The 22,321-nt window shown below is 48.2% G+C and overlaps 1 protein-coding gene across 2 annotated transcripts in view; it reads left to right on the forward strand.

The window, feature by feature from the left end:
• tmem108 (transmembrane protein 108) overlaps positions 1 to 22,321 on the forward strand; it is a 117,173-nt gene that overhangs the window by 62,018 nt on the left and 32,834 nt on the right. For both annotated transcript variants that reach the window (XM_038797127.1, XM_038797128.1), the window contains exon 2: positions 6,412 to 7,548. In XM_038797127.1, coding sequence (XP_038653055.1) covers positions 6,412 to 7,548 — 1,137 coding nt within the window. The remainder of the gene's footprint in view (positions 1 to 6,411; positions 7,549 to 22,321) is intronic.

A 22,321-nucleotide genomic window follows, 5' to 3' on the forward strand; every position in this document is an offset into this window, starting at 1 on the left:
TGATCAGACACTGCACTAGACTAGCCATATTAATACTGTAGCCACCAGGGCAGGACAAAGGATAGGAATCTTGCGGTGAATAACTCAACTCCTAATCCCCCCCAAAACCTGTCCACTAAGGCACAAGCTAGGGGTGTAATGGAATACTCTCCACTTGCCCAGATGAGTGCAGCTCCAAAAGCACTCAAGAAACTCAACACCATCCAGGATAAAGCAGCCCACAAGCAGTTCTACAGTGAAACCCCCCGCCACCTATGAACAGTGGCAGCCGTGTGTACCATCTACAAGATGCACTCTCGTAACTCCAAAGTTCCTTTGACAGCACCTTCCAAACCCGCACCCATTACCATCTAGAAGGACTAGAGCAGCAGATATTTAAAAACCACACCACCTGGGAATTCCTCTCCAAGTCACTCACCACCTTGATTTGGAATATATCGCCATTCTTTCACCGTCGCTGGGGCAAAATCATGGAACTTCTTCCGAAACCACACACACTACAGTGGTTCAAGAAGACAACTCACTGTCACCTTCTGAAGGGCAACTAGGATGTGAGCCTAACCATCGACGCCCACATCCCGTAAATAAATAAAAACAAATCTTTGGATGTTGCCTCGAAGAAGGCTGTTCAGAACCCTAAATGTCTGTGATGGAACCATCAATTCACCAGACACGTGTTTCCGATATGAATATAGGCTTTAATCTACTGACTACAGAGCCAGCCCGTTACCCGTTGATGAACTCTCAGTGAACTGCAGGCTGACTCTGGACAAGGGTATTTATACAGCAGCATTAGGGGGAGGAGTCGTGGGCAGAGCCAAGGGTGGAGCCCTGTACAAGCTCCTGAGCATTTCCAGAGCTACTCCCCCTAGTGGTCGGATAACGCTACTGCGCTTACAAAGATGTAGTGTGATTTATCATGTTACATTCACCACATTCACCCCCTTCAAAAAAATCAAGTCCGGCGGGGGTGGTGGTCTACAAAGTTAATCTGTCTGGTGGTCGAATTGTCCGCTGTGATCTGCGGAGCACCAGGGTTGCAGCCTCTTGCGGTGGCTGGATGGGTGTTGTGTGCTGGGGTACGATGGTGGACTCCAGGGAGGGTTGTATCCGAGCTTCATACTCTCCTGGTTCAACCGGGGACTGGGGGCGCTGGGGGCTGGCCGGCGCGGGTGCGTGGAACTGGTGGAGCGAGCTCGCGGGCTCGGGAGCGCGAGGGGGCGGCAGCATGGGGTGTAGGGTGAGAGGTTCTTCTGTGGGGGTAGAGGGGGCGCTGGATCCGGCAGGTGCCAGATCCCGGAGGGATACAGTGTCCTGACAGCCGTCAGGGAACTCGACGAATGCGTACGTGGGATTGGAGTGGAGCAGGCGCACCTTTTCAACAAGGGGGTCAGTTTTGTGTGCCCTGACGTGTTTCCTCAGAAGTACGGGGCCCGGTGTCCTCAGCCATGCCGGAAGTGAGACCCCCGTGGTAGTGCCCCTGGAAAAAATGAAGAGCCTCTCGTGAGGGGTCTGATTGGTCGCTGTGCAGAAAAGGGACCTAATAGCGTGAAGCGCGTCTGGGAGGACTTGCTGCCACTGGGAGACTTGGAGCTTTCTAGACCGGAGGGTCAGTAGGACGGTCTTCCAGACCGTCGCGTTCTCCCTCTCCACCTGCCCGTTCCCCCTGGGGTTGTAGCTGGTAGTCCTGCTCGAGGCAATGCCCTTGTCGAGCAGGTACTGACGCAGCTCGTCGTTCATGAAGGACGAACCCCGGTCGCTGTGTACGTAGCTGGGGAAACCAAACAGGGTGAAGATGCTATGCAGGGCCCTAATGACTGTGTGGGAGGTCAGGTCGAGGCACGGGATAGCGAATGGGAAATGGGAGAACTCGTCTACGACGTTTAAAAAGTAAACGTTCTTGTTAGTTGAGGGGAGTGGCCCTTTGAAATCAATCGCGAGGCGTTCAAAGGGCCTAGAAGCCTTGACCAGGTGAGCCCTGTCTGGTCTATAGAAGTGCGGTTTGCACTCCGCACAGATCGGGCAGTCCCTGGTGACCGCTTTTACCTCCTCGTTGGAGAAAGGCAGGTTTTGGGCCCTGATGTAGTGGGCGAGCCGGGTGACCCCCGGGTGGCAGAGGTCATTGTGGATGACTTTCAATCGGTCAATCTGCGCGCTGGCGCATGTCCCGCGGGACAGGGCATCCGGAGGCTCGTTGAGCTTCCCGGGTTGATACTTAATGTCGTAATTGTTGGTGGAGAGTTTGATCCGCCACCTCAGAATTTTGTCGTTTTTAATTTTGCCCCTTTGTCGAACATGAAAGCAACCGATCTTTGGTCGGTGATGAGGGTGAACCCTCATCCTGCGAGGTAGTGCCTCAAGTAACGGATAGCCTCCACAATGGCTTGTGCTTCTTTCTCGACTGAGGAGTGTCGGAGTTCTGAAGCGGAGAGGGTACGGAGAAAAATGCGACTGGTCTCCCTGCCTGATTTAAAGTGGCTGCAAGAGCTACCTCTGAGGCGTCGCTCTCTACCTGAAATGGAGTGGATTCATCCACCGCCCGCATGACCGCTTTGGCAATGTCCTCCTTGATGCCGTCGAAGGCCTGGCGTGCCTTGGCTGACAGGGGAAATCATGTGGCCCTAAAGAGTGGGCGGGCTTTGTCCGCATATTGAGGGACCCACTGGGCGTAGTAGGAAAATAAACCCAAGCACCGTTTGAGGGCCTTGGGGCAATGGGGGAGGGGGAGTTTCAGCATACGGTCCGGGTCTGGGCCCAGGACTCCGTTTTCCACGACATAGCCGAGGATGGCCAGTCTGGTTGTGCGGAAAACGCATTTCTCCTTGTTGTACGTGAGATTCAGTTTCTGTGCCGTCTGGAGAAAACGGTGGAGGTTGGCGTCGTGGTCCTGCTGGTCATAGCCGCAGATGGTGACATTGTCCAAGTACGGAAACGTGGCCCGCAGTCCGTACTGGTCCACCATTTGGTCCATTGCTTGTTGGAACACTGAGACCCCAATAGTGACGCCGAAAGGGACCCGGAGGAAATGGAAGAGGAAATCGGCCTCGAATGCCGTGTAGTGGCGGTCCTCCGGGCGGATTGGGAGCTGGTGGTATGCAGACTTCAGATCCACCGTGGAAAAGAGCCGGTACTGGGCAATCTGGTTTACCATGTCTGCAATCCTGGGGAGGGGATATGCTTCGAGGAGCGTAAATCTATTTATGTCTGACTATAGTCGACAACCATGCGGAATTTTTCCCCGGTTTTAACGACCACCACCTGAGCTCTCCAGGGACTATTGCTGGCCTCTATAGCCCCCTCACTGAGAAGCCTTCGGACCTCTGCTCTGATAAATACCCTATCCTGCAGGCTGTATCGCCTGCTACGAGTGGCTATGGGTTTACAGTCCTTTGTGAGATTGGTGAAGAGAGGAGTGGGGGGGATTCGCAGCGTAGTGAGGCTGCAGATAGTGAGTGGGGGCAGGGGCCCGCCGAAGCTGAGGGTGAGGCTCTTGAGGTTACATTGAAAGTCTAGGCCTAATAAGAGTGGCGCGCAGAGGCAAAACGTAGAGTTTGAATTTTGAGTAGCTAGCGCCTCGGATTGTGAGTATCACGGCGGTGCACCCCTGGATCTGGACCGACTGGGAGCCTGAAGCGAGCGAGATAGTTTGCTGCATGGGGAAAACGGGGAGCGAATAGCGTCTTACTAGGTCTGGATGTATGAAGCTCTCAGTGCTCCCGGAGTCGAAGAGGCATGGCGTTTTGTACCCGTTGATTTGGACATCTGCCATCGAATTTCGCAGATGCTTCGGGTGTGATTGGCTCAGAGTAACTGCGCTGAGTTGCGGGTTGCCGGCGTCTCGATCAGCTGTGCTGGAGTGGCCCCGTGATGACTGCCCTCTGAGTTCATAGTCGTATTCTTCTGATGAGTTGTCCGAGCGTGGAGATGCAGGTCGGGCCCGTGGATCGCACGTGGCGGGCGGCGAGGAAGATGGCGTCCAAGATGGCGACCCCCATGAGTCACACATGGCCGGCCGCGTGGTGGAGGTTTGCCAAGATGGCGGCCCCCATGGATCGCATGTGGCGGGAGGGGGCGGAGTCGGGGCATAGGCCGCAGCGTTTCGGGCCCCGCGGGCCTGCGGGTGTGGGGAGCGATTACTTTGTGCCGCTGGGGAGTTGGAAGCTGGGGCCCTTTTTGCGAGGCACACTCTCGCGTAGTGGCCTTTCCGCCCGCAGCTGCTGCAGGTTGCATTGCGGGCCGGGCAGTGCTGCTGCGGGTGCTGATTCTGGCCGCAGAAATGGCAGGCTGGAGCAGCATAGTGGCTGGCTGGGGCAGCATGGTGGCTGGATGGCCACGTAGCACAGGCCTGGGGGAGTCGCTGGTCGGGGGCCCATGATTGGGTCGCGGGGTCCGCGGGGAACGAGTTAAGGCTGCGGAAGGAGACTTCCATCATGGTAGCAGCTTCCACAGTCGTTTCTAAGTCTTGGGCCCCCTTTTCCAGCAGTCGTTGGCGCACATAATTAGACTTGAGGCCCGCTACGAAAACATCACGTACAGCAAGTTCTCTGTGTTTAGCCGCGCGCGGTAACCGCTTGATAATTACAGTCATTGGACAAATTATTGAGTTCCCTTAGAAATTAGGCGAGTGATTCTGTAGGCCGCTGGCGGCGAGTCGTGAACACATGGCGTGCGTAAACTTTGTTAATGGGCCTTACATATATCTTATCGAGTACTGCTAGCGCTGCAGTATATGAACCGGCCGAGTTTAGTTGCGTAGAGATTCTGTGGCTCACCCTCGCGTGCAGTAGACTTAACTTCTGTTCCTCTGTCGTTTCGGCTGTGCTCGCTTCTGTCAGGTACGCCTTAAAGCACTGCAGCCAGTGGGAGAAGATTTCTTTAGCCTCTGCATCCTGCGGGTCGAGTTCCAGGCGTCCAGGCTTGAGGGCTGATTCCATGATCGATCTTGACTGTTCTTAAGTAGATTAAATTGATGGAACCATCAATTCACCAGACACGTGTTTCCGATATGAATATAGGCTTTAATCTACTTACTACAGAGCCAGCCTGTTACCTGTTGATGAACTCTCAGTGAACTGCAGGCAGACTCTGGACAAGGGTATTTATACAGCAGCACTAGGGGGAGGAGTCATGGGCGGAGCCACGGGTGGAGCCCTGTACAAGCTCCTGAGCATTCCCAGAGATACTCCCCCTAGTGGTCGGATAACGCTACTGCGCTTACAAAGATATAGTGTGAATTATCATGTTACATTCACCACAGTCTGGTGAATGCCCAGAACATGTTGATGTGGTTGGCCGGGCTTACCTGGCACCATTCAAATTTGTCCTCCACCTCCGGGAGAACCTCATTCGGGTTCTGCTTGGGTGCACTCTACACCACTCTCAGCTGCATTAGGCACATTTGGAAGTGGAGTTTGCGCTATTCAGTCCTTCGCTCCAGAGCCCCCACCCTATTTCTATCCCTAGTTCTTCCTTCCATTTTTCCCTTGCCTCGTCCAGCGGGTAATGTGTGTCTTCTAATAGTCGGCTATACAGGTCTTTGCAGTCCCTCCCACCCCCCTCCCACCCCCAAAGTTGCCCGCGTCCAACAGCTCCTCTATCAGCGAGTGGCCTGGTGTCCGTGGGTATTTTGTTGTTTCTTTACGGAGGAAGATTTTAATTTGTAAGTGTCCATTGGGCAGTTGAAACCTTTCCGCCAGCTTCTTTAGTGTTGCTAATCTGTCATCAGTGTAGAAGTCCCTAACTGTGTTTCCCCCCCAACCCCCATCCCCCCCCCCCCCTTTAAAGGTGGCATCCATTGTTGCTAGTGCAAACCTGTGATAGTTGCAGATGGGGGTCATGATATAGTGGAAATACTCCTCCAACATTCACCTACATCTTTTCATCAAAACTCAACCCTGTATTGATTAAAAAAGAGCTCTTTTCTGTAACCTTGGGCAGGAGCTTACTCCATGGTCCACACCGGAAGTTGAAATTGAGTAGTGGTAGTAAGGGTTAATTGTAAGCTGTTCTTTTTTTGGTGTGAAGTTAAAAAGTTGAATATTGTATTTACAATAAAGTTTTGTTTTAAAAATACCAAAGCCCTATTTTTCTCATGCAATCACCCCTCAAGCGAATCATTCTTTCCGCACAGTTTTAAAATAAACTAAAATATTGGGGTTTCATTCAAGTATCCTAGCCACTGTTGGAGTCTAGTCTGGGATCACAGTAAACTTTAAAAGTGCTTACAGAAGGCCAGTTTGCAGGGCTACAGAAATGATGCTCCCAGAGCAGGTGAGTGGGATTTGTTTGATATTCATCCTCTGAGCCAGTACAGGGATGATGGGCCAAATAGCCATATTATTCTATGATTACATGATATATTGTACAGGGCTGCTTGATTTCAAGTAACATCTTATTCTTATTTGCATTTAGTTCTACTGATCCTGGCATCGACAGAAGAACTAATATCCACTGCACAAGAATTGCCTCTTAAGTCAAGTTCTCAAAATCATCTAATAGACTTTACTGTAAGCACAGCGCTTCCCAAACCTAGTGCTAATTCCAAAATTATGGATCATACTAACTGGCACAGGACTTCAGATTCTCATGGAGGAATCTTGCAATATCTTCAAATAGTCGATAACATCAAGATGATGGATACCAGCTTAATAGAACCTACGCCTACTGTCATCCAGTTACCACCATCAGTCTCACCACAGGACATTGCCCATAATTATCTCAGAACAATGGAAGTTTCCATGTATAATCGAAGCACTTTGTATCCAGAGCCAACATCTTTAAAGAAAAGACCGTCTCTACTTCATAAAAATGAATTGGTGCAGCCTGTACAACTTCATGGAAATGTAATATTGTATTCTTCATTTACTACTAGAATGTATCACAATGAATTTGAGACAATTTCTTCATCGGTTAACCTTCAACCGGAACTAGTTTTAAGAACCTCAGATATCCATAAATTTACTATGCTTAAATTTTCAAATGAGACCGACAACCTGCACGACCTTAAAAATCTCTGGCAAGTTACAGAAGAAAAGATTTTACAGACATCATTTCTTCCTGCCTTACCAACTAATCTGATACTTAGTTCCATTTCTCAGGTCACTTCTATGTTTGATAGCTTGTCATTAAAATCACAACCAGGTTTAAACCTGGATTTGTCTATCATAATGAGTGACTATACCCCATATGTAGATAGGCTTGAGGGTTTATTGAAAGTTGGTGATCAACACCTGTCAACCATGCTTGAATCTTATATTTCAACCTCCATGACAACACTCAGCACGATGGAAAGTGATTCTTCTTCTAATGGCATTCTGACAACTACATCTATACCTGGAATCTCTTCAACCTTCTCTGAGTCTGATTCAGCAGCAGCAGGAAACTTCCTGAACAGAGTAGTCCCTGCAGGAACGAGGGGCCCTGAAATGCCCAGCAACATTTCTCATGTAACTGAAGTAGATAAGCCTCCACCAAAAGCAACTATCTGTCTCAGCAAAATTGACATAGCCTGGATTATTTTGGCAATCAGTGTGCCTGTTGCATCATGCTGTAAGTAAGGAATTTAATTTCATTATGATATGGGTATATTAATTTATATATGCAGATGATATGTGACGACAATAATGATGAACAATTCAACACAGGCGTCAATGTCCAGTAAAACTGAAAACAAACCTCAGAAATCTTTATACACAATGAAGAGCTTCTAAGACACCTTACTCTGAAATCTGTGTAGAATGGTTAATTTATAAACTATAATGCCACATCATCTTAACCAGAACATCACTTCAGATTTAAGCTAAGCATATCCAGAAAAAGGGCCACAACAGGGATTTAATGTGGTAAAGTCTAAGTGTGATGTCTCTAATTCTGAAAATATAATGCTGGAAAATATTACCACTTCCAGATATAAGGGAGTGATCATGATACAGAATGCTCTAAATTTGAGTAAGTTTACCAGAGCATGGTTGGGCTGAGATACGTCAGTGTGAAACTATCCATCAAAAATCAGAAATTAACATGTGCCTATGCCTATGGTTGTGGAGGGGAAGGTTGTGGAGGGGATGGGAACATATCAGCCATGATCGAGTGGCGGAGCAGATTCGATGGGTGGGCCGGGTAGCCTAATTCTGCTCCGATATCTTATAAGACCACTGGAAGGTCAAAGTATTTCCAGATTGAATATTGTGCTTAATTTCATCAAGAATATATAAAAAGGAAGAGAGAGGTCAAAGTAAATATATGCCTCTTAGAAAAATGAATCTTGGAGATAGTTATCATAGAATCCCTACAGTGCAGAAGGAGGCCATTCGACTCAAGTCTGCACAAACTCTTCAATGAACACTCTACCATGTCCACTCCCCCGTCCACCTAGCCCTGTCCCTGTAAACCCATAATCTAACCTGCACATCCCTGGACACTAAGGGCCAATTTATCAGGCCAATCAAACTATGCCATACATCTTTAGACTGTGGGAGGAAACCAGAACACCCAGGGGAAACCCACGCAGACATGAGGAGAACATGCAAACTCCAAACAGATAGTGTTCCAAGACCAGTATTGAACCCCGGTTCCTGGCACTGTAAGGCAGCAACGCTAACCACAGTGCCACCGTGCCACATGTTATGGGGAACAAGGAAATGGCAGAGGGGAGTTAAATAGATATTTTGCATCAGTCTTTACGGTGGAAGTTACTTCGAAAATCCCATTAGTACTGAAGAACACGTGGAGAAATTAAATACCATCACCATCATTAGTGAAGTAGTATTAGATAAACAAATGGGACTAAAGGCAGACAAGTCACCTGGCCCTGGTGGCTTGCATCCAAAGATCCTAAACGGAGTAGCTACAGAGATAGTTGATGTATTGGTTGTAATTTTCGCAGAATTCTGCAGAAGTACCGGAGGATTGGAAAACTACCAATGTAACATCCCGATTCAAAAAGGGAGGTAGGCAAAAAGTGAGTAACTATAGGCCAACTAGCCTAACATCTATTGTTGGAAGAATGTTGGAATTAATCATTCAGAAAGTATTAGCAGCACATTTGGAAAATGATAATCTAATCAAGAAGAGTCAGCATAGCTTCATGCAATTAAAATTGTGCCTGTCTAATTTATTAGACTTTTTGAGGAAGTCTCAACCAGAGTGGATAGAGGGGAACCTGTAGATGTGTTGTATTTGGACTTCAGGAAGGTGTTGGACATGGTACCTCACAAAAGGCTAAGTCAAAAGATAAGGAGTTGGATTCACCGGTCGCCGACTCCAAACTCGCGTTCGGTGAATGGCCGGAAAATTGGGGGCGGCGCCGCTTTCACGATGCTCCACCCCCTCGAAAGCCACCAGTATCGACGGCCTAAGGGCATTGCCCCCAATGCTCTGCCTCTGACCAGCTAAGTTCCCGACAGCATGGGTCTCTCATGGTCTCATCCATCGGGAACTCGGAGTGGCGGCTGCGGACTCAGTCCAGCGCCGGCACAGTCGGGGAAGGCCGATTGTGGGCAGGGGGGGGGACATTATTCAGTGCTGGGGGCACTGTGTCGGGGGGGGGGGGGGTTGGTCCGAGGCACGCGAGTCGGCCTAAGTGGGGTACTATTTCGCAGATCCACGAGCGGCCACCGCCATGTAGCACGGTGCGGCCACTGCAAGCCATCGCCGTGCGCAAGCATGGCCACGAACCTGGCAATTCTCCGTGGCATATCGGCAGCTAGACCCGGGTGCTATCCGCTGCCTTCCTGCTAGCCCCCAGCAAAACGGGGAATCGGTGGCCGTTTTTGCGCCATTTTCTCCACCGTTCCCACACTGGCATGGGGACATAGCCCCAGAATCAGAGAATCCAGTCCAAGAGCTCATGGTGTTTGAGATAGTATGTTGGCATATGTGGGCAGCATGGTAGCACAGTGGTTAGCATTGTTGTTTCACAGCGCAAGGGTCCCAGGTTTGATTCCCGCTTTGTTCACAGTCTATGCGGAGTCTGCACGTTCTCCCAGCGTCTGCGTGAGTTTCCTCTGGATGCCTCGGTTTCCTCCCACAAGTCCCAAAAAATGTGCTTGTTAGGTGAATTCGACATTCTGAATTCTTCCTCAGTGTACCTGAACAGGTGCCTGAGTGTGGCGACTGGGGGATTTTCACAGCAACTCCATTGCAGTGTTAATGTAAGTCCACTTATTATAATAATAAGGATGATGATGATTATTATTATTAGATAGAGAATTGGCTAATGGACAGGAAACGAGTGGAGATAAGGGTTATTTTTCAGATTGGCAACCTGTAACCAGCGGGGTTCCACAGGGCTCAGTGCTGGGACCACAACTGTTCACAATTTATATTAATGACTTGGAGGAAGGAAGCAAATGTACTGTAGCCAAATTTGCAGATGACACAAAAAAAGTTGTTCATTATGGAAGGGAGAACAAAAGAAAAGGGTATTATTTAAATTGAGAAAAACTGCAGGAAGCTGCAACACAAAGGGACTTGGAGGTACTTGTGCACAAAATACAGAAAGCTAGCACACAGGAACAGCAGGAAACCAGGCAGGTGAATGGAATGTTGGCCCTTATTTTAAAGAGTAGGCAATTCTTGCTGCGACTGTACACAGTACTGGTAAGACCACATCTGGAGTACTGTAAGAAAAGATATTATTTAATTGGAAACTGTTCAGAGAAGATTCACTGGGATGATTCCCAGGTAATCTCTCAAGTTTAGCAATTAAATAAAAAATACTTTTTATAGAATTTACAGCGCAGAAGGAGGCCATTCAAGTCAGCACGGCCCTTGGAAAGAGCCCTCCATTTGAGGCCACACCTCCACTCTATCCCAGTAACCCCACCCAACCTTTTTGGACACTAAAGGCAATTTATCATGACCAATTCATCTAATCTGCACATCTTTGAACTGTGGGAGGAAACCAGAGCACCCGAAGGAAACCCACGCAAACACGGGGATAACATGCAGACTCCGCACAGAAAGTGACTCAAAACGGGAATCGAACCTGGGACCCTGGAGCCGTGAAGCAACTGTGCTAATCACTGTGTTACCGTACTGCCCCTTTACATGCTGTTAACATACTGTTTTATGTTAAGAGCTAAATTAAGTTTCTTCCAGTCTTAAACAGGGACATACACACTTTTTTAAAGCAGCTGTAACTTGTTAATTGGGAAGCTTGCTTAAACTGGTTCCTGAGCATTAGCAGAACTGACTCATCGTTTTTCACAGAGCTCATAAGTATTGTTTGAGTGCACAAGGCGTTTGGTGAGTAAGGTAGTTCAGTAAAGAGGGGAACTAAAATTAAGAAAGTGGGATAAAAGCAAATTACTGCGGATGCTGGAATCTGAAACAAAAGGGACAATGCTGGAAAATCTCAGCAAGTCTGGCAGCATCTGTAGGAGAGAAAAGAGCTAACGTTTCGAGTCTGATGACTCTTTGTCAAAGACAGCTTTGACAAAGAGTCATCGGACTCGAAACGTTAGCTCTTTTTTCTCCCTACAGATGCTGCCAGACTTGCTGAGATTTTCCAGCATTGTCCCTTAAGAGAATGGGAGTTCTTGTGGTGCAGTGGGCAGCACCCTGCCTCTCAGCCACAAGCTCGGGTTCAAGTCCTACCCCAAGACTTGATAGCCAAATAGTTTGAGTGTCAACCTGTAAATCCTTCCAACACATCAACGGCTGGCTGCAAGAGCAGGAGAATCCTGGTTAGCCATGCTTGATGCAGAGTGGTACCCCTTAAGCTATATACCTCTGGTGACAGACTAAAAAATATTCCTGTTCCAGGAATAACTGACTATGGAAACAGATAAAAGTCTGCCTTAGTGCATCACTGGGTGTGGAAGAGAATTGTAATAATTAAGAAAAATCTATTTAATTAATGCAATAAAGGTGGCATATTATTATAACTGATAATGTGTCATGACCACAGCAGGTGGGAGCTCAAGTGTTTGTGGCTTGAGGAGCTTCAGCTCAGAGATATTGAGCTGGAAGCCTAGCTGCAGATACTGCAACACATCAAGTAGGGGGAAAGATACCTGGATCCTTTGTTCCAAAAGGCGGTGCCACCCCTTAGGCTAGTGTCATCTGATTTGGTCAGTAGTCAGGGACTAGAGGATGTGGTTGCACATCAAGCAGGGAAGGGGATCAAGAAAGTGGTATTGGAGGAGCCTCAGCCCTCGTAATTGGCCAGCGGGTTCAAGGTTCTTGCAGCATGTATGGATAAAAGTGAGACCTGAAGTGTAGATGAGCAAACCGACCATGGTACATCGAGCAATTCTAGCGGTCTGCAAAGGAATGTAACCGTAGTAGGGAACAGTGTAGTCAAGACAGTGCTCTATGTGGCCGAGGGTGAGAATCCAGAAGTCTGTGTTGCTTGTCCAGTGCTAGGGTCTGAGATATTTACCCAGGGCTGGAGAGGAATTTCCAATGAGAGGGGGAGGATCCAGTTGACGTGGTCCATGTAGGTATCAATGATGGAGGTAAAAGCCTCAAAGATATAATCATTCGACTATTGACAGAGGGTAAATTAGAGAGATGGATGTGGAGCTGAAAGACCGGTGAGGGTTCCAGTTCCTGGGGCATTGGCACCAGCACTGGGGAAAGTTGGGGCTGGACCATTACATAGAACAGTACAGCACAGAACAGGCCCTTCGGCCCTCAATGTTGTGCCGAGCCATGATCACCCTACTCAAACCCACGTATCCACCCTATACCCGTAACCCAACAACCCCCCCCTTAACCTTACTTTTATTAGGACACTACGGGCAATTTAGCATGGCCAATCCACCTAACCCGCACATCTTTGGACTGTGGGAGGAAACCGGAGCACCCGGAGGAAACCCACGCACACAGGGGGAGGACGTGCAGACTCCACACAGACAGTGACCCAGCCGGGAATCGAACCTGGGACCCTGGAGCTGTGAAGCATTTATGCTAACCACCATGCTACCCTGCTGCCCGTTGTGACTGGCTTTAACTGAACGCTGCTGGTACCGGTGTTGTTGGAAATCGTATAACTGGCAAACTGGAGGGCTTTAAACTAAATAAACTAAATGCCCACTGCATTCACAATAAAATAAAAATTATTTTAAAATTATAATTATTTCTCAAATAGAAATTCATACATATGGACTTCTGGTTGGGCGATGTGATTAGTCCCATGTGGGTAAAAACAGCTCCTGATTTATTTTAATTTTACATTGTAAACAGCAGTTAGAACATCGAACATACAGTGCAGAAGGAGGCCATTCGGCCCATTGAGTCTGCACCGACCCACTTAAACCCTCACTTCCACCCTAGCCCCCTAACCCAGTAACCCCTCCTAACTTTTTTTTTGACACTAAGGGCAATTGAGCATGGCCAATCCACCTAACCTGCACGTCTTTGGACTGTGGGAGGAAACCGGAGCACCCTGAGGAAACCCACGCAGACACGGGGAGAACGTGCAGACTACGCACAGACAGTGACCCAGCGGAGAATCGAACCTGGGACCCTGATGCTGCGAAGCCACAGTGCTAACTACTGTGCTACTTGCTGCCCACATTAGCTGAATAGCTTTTGAGTCTCTTATTAGTCTAAGTACCTTTGTGGCTGTAAGGATCTGGTGGAATGTCCAAATCAAAGCTGAAACGTGGGCAGACCTTGGATGCTGCTTGCCTGGATGTTCAGTGCTCAGTCCGCTGAATCCTCAACAATGGTGGCCGCATAGTCTAAGCAACTCTCCATTTCAACACTTTTGGCTGACAAGTATCATAGCAACTTCGCAACAGAACTTATAGCGAAATGTTTGCACACACTACTTCAGTCCTCTCTCGCTGCAGTTTGTCTGACTGTTGACTCTTAATGCCTGTATAACATGGAGCACTGATTAATGGACCACAGTGACAGAATCTCTGCACTGGAAGCAGCTTGCACAGCTCTGGGCGCAGAAAACAAAAAGGATAAAAGTCAAACTGGATGACCTTGAGAATCGCTTGAGGCGCAAATATTTGTTGATCATTGACCTGGTTGAATCAGCTGAAGGTCAACACCCAACTCTGTTTATGTTAAGTTTTTTTGTGGAGGACCTTAATTCGCCACCGGAACTAGACAGCGCACCGTTCTTTAGTCCCGGGACCGGGTGAGGATGAACATCTCAGGACAATGATCATCCAATTCCACTGCTAACAGACCAAGGACCTGATTCCCAAACTGGCGAGGGAATGTGGTCAATTCTACTGAGATAAGAAAATCTTCATTTTCGTTGACCTCAGTGCAAATCTTGCAAAGAAATGGGCGTAATTTATAAATAGAAAATCATAGAATCCCTACAGTGCAGATGGAGGTCATTTGCCCTCTGAAAGCCCCCCAACATTGGCCCAATACCCCACCCTATCCCTGTAACCCCATGTAGGGGCAATTTAGCACAGCCAATCCGCCTACCCGCACATCTTTAGACTGTGGGAGGAAACCGGAGCGCCCGGAGGAAACCCACACATGGGAAGAATGCGCAAACTACACAATCACTTGAGGTCGGAATCAAACCTCAGGGTCCTGGTGCTGTGAGGCAGCAGTGCTAACCACTATGCCGGCCCCATGTCTTGCCTCTACAAGGAGTGAAATTCTGCTTGCTTCGTCAGTTTTTTTTTGAGAACAAAACATTTCTCTCACCCCAGAGGATGCGGAGTCATTTTTTAGACGTTGAATAAGGTCATCCATCTCTGGAGAGCAGGATTGTCTGAAACAGCCGATCGTACTGGGACAAGTAAGGTGAAATGTTTATTTGGTATCCTTGCTTTTTAAAAATAAATTTAGAGTATCAAATTTTTTTTTTCTAATTAAGGAGTAATTTAGCATAGCCAATCCACCTACCCTGCACATCTTCTGGGTTGGGGGGGGGGGGGGGGGGGGCAGACCCACACATACACTAGGAGAATGTGCACACTCCACATGGACAGTTATCCGGGGCGGGATTGAACCCAGATCCTTGGCGCTGTGAGGCAGCAATGCTAACCACTGCACCACCGTGGCTCCCTATCTTGCTTTTATTATCACTTTTACTTCATTTTTTAAATCATTTACTTTGAATGGTCTATAATGTCTGTAACTTATGTGACTCTGCTTTAATGGTGTATGGTTTTATGCATCAGGGATACAGGTTTTTTTGTAATACACAAGGGATTGAAAAAGAGAACAGAGGGAAACATTTATTTCGATGTACCGCAAATAAGATTATAAATGATTAAGTATTGTTCTTTGTAATGCAAATAAACTAAATCTAATCTTTCGTTTTCAGCTCCATGGTTGGCATTTCCAAGGCCTGCTGAACCTCTGAACGCCCACGGATGCGCTGACTGGGAATGGGCCGCACACGTGCGTAACCAATGTGCTTTTAAATCAGGCATTCGCATGCGTGGTCCTTTCACGCCTGACGCATGCGCAGGAGATCCCAGCTGCTTTGAGAATTGGAAATGCTGACCACGGAGTTGAAGACAGCCACAGAGTAAAAGCACAAAAATGGCAGCAGAAGTCAAGGAGACAGGAGGTTGAAAAGAAAAACAGGAGAGAAGACAGAGAGAAGTAAAAAAACAAAGTTCCCGGTAAGGGTAGAAGATAGGTTAGAAACAGTACACAGAGGGTAAATTCAGAATGTCCAATTCACCTAATTGAAACGTCATCATTCATTCTCAAATATCAACAGATTCCTTAATATAATACATGTGGTGAACCATGTATGGCTATTGTATATACTCACTGTTGTTCTATTATTATTGTTATCGACATCCACTATTGTATATACTTACTGTTGTTGTTACTGTTGCTGTTGAATTGTTGTGGTGATGCTGCTGTTGGCTCCGCCTGTGGCTCAGCCCCTCTGAGGAGGTATATAACCGACCGATCTGAGACAGGCTCTCAGTGCGGGAGAAGCTACAGGTTGGCACACATCAAGTTGATTAAAGCCACTGTTCTTTGGTACAAACTGTCTACAACTGTACAAATACAGGGAATTATAGACCTGTGAGCTTGACGTCAGTGGTAGGCAAACTGTTGGAGAAGATACTGAGGGATAGAATCTATTCACATCTGGAAGAAAATAGACTTATCAGTGATAGGCAGCATGGTTTTGTGCAGGAAAGGTCATGTCTTACAAACCTAATAGAATTCTTTGAGGAAGTGACAAAGTTAATTGATGAGGAAAGGGCTGTAGATGTCATATACATGGACTTTAGTAAGGCGTTTGATAAAGTTTCCCATTGCAGGTTGATAGAAAAAGTGAAGTCATATGGGGTTCAGGGTGTACTAGCTAGATGGATAAAGAACTGGCTGGGCAACAGGAGACAAAGAGTAGTGGTGGAAGGGAGTGTCTCAAAATGGAGAAGGGTGACTATTGGTGTTCCACAGGGATCCGTGCTCAGACATTGTTGTTTGTGATATACATAAATGACCTGGAGGAAGGTATAGGTGGTCTGATTAGCAAGTTTGCAGATGATACTAAGATTGGTGGAGTTGCAGATAGCGAGGAGGACTGTCAGAGAATACAGCAAAATATAGATAGATTGGAGTGTTGGGCAGAGAAATGGCAGATGGAGTTCAATCCAGGCAAATGCGAGGTGATGCATTTTGGAAGATCAAATTCTATATGGTCAATGGAAGAGTCCTGGGGAAAATTGATGTGCAGAGAGATCTGAGAGTTCAGGTCCATTGTACCCTGAAGGTGGCAACGCAAGTTGATAGAGTGGTCAAGAAGGCATACAGCATGCTTGCCTTCATCGGACGGTGATAGAGTGGTCAAGAAGGCATACAGCATGCTTGCCTTCATCGGACGGGGTATTGAGTACAAGAGTCGGCAGGTCATGTTACAGTTGCATAGGACTTTGGTTAGGCCACATTTGGAATACTGCGTGCAGTTACCAGAACAATGTGGAAGCTTTCGAGAGGGTGCAGAGGAGGTTCACCAGGATGTTGCCTGGTATGGAGGGTGCTAGCTATGAAGAAAGGTTGAGTAGATTAGGATTGTTTTCATTGGAAAGACGGAGGTTGAAGGGGGACCTGATTGAGGTCTACAAAATTATGAGAGGTATTTTTTTTATAAATGTTTTTTATTGAGTTTTCATATTTTATATATTACAAATTACAAATTATTAGAGAAAAAAAAAGAAAACACAAAAATTTAACATGTATATTTACAGGTAAGCATCTTCATAACAACAATTGTGGCCGCCCCTTTAGCCGGCATACATATTTTACATTCCCCAATATGGCTGAGGCACATGTTTATAGGCATTTATTTATAGTTTGGTTTTGGGCCTTAGCTTGCCATCAAACCCCCATAACGAACCCGTAACCCCCCCCCCGATTCCCCCGATTCCCGTCCATTTTCCCCTGATTCTTGGCCACCCGACTATTCTTTCTCTTGTACGTTGGCCACAAACAGGTTCCGGAACAATTGCATGAATGGCTCCCACGTTCTATGGAAGCCGTCGTCTGACCCTCGGATGGCGAATTTGATTTTCTCCATTTGGAGAGATTCCGAGAGGTCGGACAGCCAGTCTGCAGCTCTGGGCGGTGCTGCTGACCGCCAGCCAAACAGGATTCTACGGCGGGCGATCAGGGAGGCAAAGGCAAGGGCGTCCGCCCTCCCCCCCAGGAATAGATCTGGCTGGTCTGAAACCCCGAAGACCGCCACTATCGGGCATGGCTCCACCCTCACCCCCCACCACTTTGGACATAGCCTCGAAGAAGGCTGTCCAGTACTCCACAAGTCTGGGGCAAGACCAGAACATGTGGGCGTGGTTGGCCGGGCCTCTTTGGCACCGTTCACATCTGTCCTCCACCTCCGGGAAGAACCTACTCAAACGGTTTCTCGTTAAGTGGGCTCTATGTACCACTTTTAGTTGCGTCAGGCTGAGCCTTGCGCACGTGGAGGTGGAGTTGACCCTATGCAGTGCTTCGCTCCAGAGTCCCCACCCTATCTCCATCCCCAGGTCGTCCTCCCATTTCCTTCTTGTTGCGTCCAGTACGGTGTCGTCCCTTTCTACCAGTCGGCCATACATGTCGCTACAGTTCCCTTTCTCTAGGATACATGCGTCCAGTAGGTCTTCCAGTAGTGTCTGTCGTGGCGGTTGTGGGTACGTCCTTGTCTCCTTTCGTAGGAAGTTTTTGAGCTGCAGGTACCGTAGCTCGTACCCCCCAGCTAGCTGAAATTTCTCTGTCAGGTCGTCCAGTGTTGCGATCCTGTCGTCCGTGTATAGGTCCCTGACTGTCAGTGTCCCCCCGTCCTGCCTCCATCTTTTGAAGGTGGCGTCAGTCAGTGCTGGTGTAAACCTATGGTTGTTGCGGATGGGAGCCTTGTCCGACATTTTGGTCAGGCCAAATTGCTGCCGCAGTTGGTTCCAGGATTGGTGGGTGGCTGTCACCACTGGGCTGCTGGAGTGTTTTTTGGGTGGGGATGGGAGTGCTGCCGTGGCGAGGGCCCGATGGGAGGTCCCCATGCAGGAGGCCTCCTCCGCACGCACCCACTCGGCTTCTGGCTCCTGGATCCATCCCCTTACTCGCTCGGCTGTTGCCACCCAGTGGTAGAATTGTAGATTCGGGAGGGCTAGCCCCCCCCTGGATTTTGTTTTTTGTAGGACCTTCTTTGGGATCCTAGCATTTTTACCCCCCCGCCCCATACGGACGCCATGATAAGTTTGTCCAGCGCTTTGAAAAAGGCCTTGGGGATGCAGATCGGAATGGATCTAAACAGGAAGAGGAACCTGGGCAGTACGTTCATTTTGATCGTCTGGACTCTCCCCGTGAGGGAGAGCAGGAGTGTGTTCCATCTTTGCAGGTCCTTTTTAACTTCCTCCGTCAGGCTGGTGAGGTTCCATTTGTGGATCCCTTTCCAGTCATGGGCTATTAGCGGAATTTGTGTCAGGCTTGTTTGAACGGCAGCCCCTTTAGTGCTGCCCCCTCCCCCCTTGCTGGTGTACTGGGAAGATCTCAAATTATGAGAGGTATGGACAGGGTGGATAGCAACAAGCTTTTTCCAAGGTTGGGGGTGTCAATTACAAGGGGTCACGATTTCAAAGTGAGAGGGGGAAAGTTTAAGGGAGATGTGCGTGGAAAGTATTTTACGCAGAGAGTGGTGGGTGCCTGGAACGCTTTGTCAGTGGAGGTGGTAGGGGCGGGCACGATAGCATTATTTAAGATGCATCTAGACAGATATATGAACGGGCGGGGAACAGACCTTGGAAAATAGGAGACAGGTTTAGATAAAGGATCTGGATCGGCGCAGGCTTGGAGGGCCGAAGGGCCTGTTCCTGTGCTGTAATTTTCTTTGTTCTCTTTGTTCTTTGTCTCGACTGAATTGATTGTCATCAATACATTCTCCAGCAGGGAAGGGTCCCAGAGGACTAGAAAGTGGCTAATGTAACACCACTGTTTAAGAAGGGAGGGCAGCAGAAGACAGGAAATTATAAGATAGTTAGCCTGACTTCGGTCATTGGTAAGATTTTAGAGTCCGTTATTAAAGATAAGGTCGCGGAACTTAACAAAGCTGGTGGAGGAGACTAGGGAGGTTCTTAAGAGGTGGGATACACTGCACCTAACGCTGGCAGGGAGGGTCCATAAGGTGAAAATGAATATTCTGCCAGGTTCTTGTTCATCTTTCAAGCTCTCCTGATCTTTATACCAAAGGCCTTTTTTCGGACAGTGGACACGGTCATTTCTGACTTTGTATGGGCGGGGAAGTGCCGAGCGTGGGGAGGACCCTGTGACAGAGGCAGCAGGAGGGGTTGCCGAACTTGCTTTATTATTATTGATGTGTTGGGTAAGCTGGGTCTGCGAGGACTGCGTTTACTGCAGCAGTGAGAGAGACAGGCTTCCAACACTTGAAGAAATGCAACTCGATTTTAATTAAACTCTTAACTATCATACATACTTTAACTGTGGGTTGACACTATGCTGACTTGACTGGGGACCTGAGGCTAACCTGACCAGATTATTTTACTACCACATGGTGTATGTTCTCGTTGCTGCTCACGGGCTCTGACTGTCTCAGAGGCTGGATCCCAAGAGAGCGGGAAAACTAGTGCCCTCTGGCTTTATAGTGGTCGTGTCCTGTCTGGTGATTGGCTGCTGTGTTCTGTGTGTTCACTGGTCATCCTGTGTGTCAATCACTGCCTGTCTCTGCACCATCATGTACCTGTGTGTATATTATGAAATCTCCCCCTTTTTTTAACTTTAAAAAAAAATGTGTGTAGGTCAATAAATAGTGAGTGCGTGTGTACAGGAGCCTGACTATATGCAAAGTATGTTAACCTATTTATATGGGAAGGTGTCTAGTGCAGATAGAGGGCAGATCGCAAATTCGGAAGAAACAATATGTACAGATGTGTAAACGGATCACAAGGTAATAGAACATAGAACATTACAGCGCAGTACGGGCCCTTCGGCCCTCGATGTTGCGCCGACCTGTGAAACCACCTGAAGCCTATCTGACCTACACTATTCCATTTTCATCCATATGTCTATCCAGTGACCACTTAAATGCCCTTAAAGTTGGCGAGTCTACTACTGTTGCAGGCAGGGCGTTCCACACGGCTACTACTCTCTGAGTAAAGAAACTGCCTCTGACATCTGTCCTATATCTACCACCCCTCAATTTAAAGCTATGTCCCCTCGTGTTGGTCATCACCATCCGAGGAAAAAGACTCTCACTGTCCACCCTATCTAACCCTCTGACTATCTTATATGTCTCTATTAAGTCACCTCTCAGCCTTCTCCTCTCTAACGAAAACAACCTCAAGTCCCTGAGCCTTTCCTCGTAAGACTTTCCCTCCATACCAGGCAACATCCTAGTAAATCTCCTCTGAACCCTTTCCAAAGCTTCCACATCCTTCCTATAATGTGTTGACCAGAACTGCACGCAGTACTCCAGGAGTGGCCGCACCAGAGTTATGTACAGCTGCAGCATGACCTTGTGGCTCCGAAACTCAACCCCCCTACTGATAAAGGCTAGCACACCATATGCCTTCTTAACAGCCCTATTAACCTGGGTGGCAACTTTCAGGGATTTATGTACCTGGATCTCTCTGTTCATCTACACTACCAAGAATCTTGCCATTAGCCCAGTATTCTGCATTCCTGTTACTCCTTCCAAAGTGAACCACCTCACACTTTTCCGCATTAAACTCCATCTGCCACCTCTCAGCCCAGCTCTGCAGCTTATCTATGTCCCTCTGTATCCTATAACATCCTTCAGCACTATCCACAACTCCACCGACCTTCTTGTCATCTGCAAATTTACTGACCCATCCTTCTACACCCTCTTCCAGGTCATTTATAAAAATGACAAACAGCAGTGGCCCCAAAACAGATCCTTGCGGTACACCACTAGTAACTAAACTCCAGGATGAACATTTGCCATCAACCACCACCCTCTGTCTTCTTTCAGCTAGCCAATTACTGATCCAAACCGCTAAATCACCTTCAATCCCATACTTCCTTATTTTCTGCACCATTCAGTCAATAAATTCAGTCTATAAATTCAGTCTATAAATTCAGTCTATAAATTCAGTCTATAAATTCAGTCTATAAATTCAGTCTCTATGGTGGGCGACGAATTCTGGTTGACCGCCTCAAGGGTGGGTCAGAGGCCGCCTGCACTTGAATGGGCGGAACTGCCTCCAATGCAGAGGTTGGTAAAAGAACTGGCAAATCGATGGCCTCGTGGAAGGGACCTCCTGAGGAACCAGCACGCGAGGCGGAACATCACGTTCAGGTGGCGGGCGTGGAAGTAGCCGCAGTGCCCGCCTATTACGCCGAAGAAAGGAGCCATCAGGCATGCGAACGGGGAACGATCTCGGGGCCACTTGCTTAACCACCACAGCCGTGGCAGACCAGCCACCGTCAGGTAGCTGAACATGAACTCGATCAGCAGGGACCAGAGCAGGGAGATCTGTGGCAAGGGCGTCATTCGCCAACTTGCATTGGGCCCGAGACTGTTGCATCCTCTGCAGGACCGGAAAATTGTCACGGTCCGGAATGTGGATAGCCGGCACCGTCGTTCGCAGTGTGCGGTTCATTAGGAGCTGCGCTGGGGACAGCCCAGTGGACAAAGGAGTCGCCCTGTAGGCTAACAGCGCTAGGTTTGAAATACGAACCCGAGTCAGCAGCTTTGCACAACAGTCTTTTAACGATGTGGACCCTCTTTTCAGCCTTCCCTTTCGACTGGGGGTAGTGGGGGCTTGAAGTGACATGCCTAAAATTGTACAGCCGGGCAAAATCCGTCCACTCCTGACTGAAGAAGCACGGGCCATTATCAGTCATAACTGTAAGTGGAATGCCATGCCGGGCAAAAGTCTCCTTGCATGCCTTG

This window comes from Scyliorhinus canicula, chromosome 5, assembly GCF_902713615.1.
Source record: "Scyliorhinus canicula chromosome 5, sScyCan1.1, whole genome shotgun sequence".
NCBI lineage: Eukaryota > Metazoa > Chordata > Chondrichthyes > Carcharhiniformes > Scyliorhinidae > Scyliorhinus > Scyliorhinus canicula.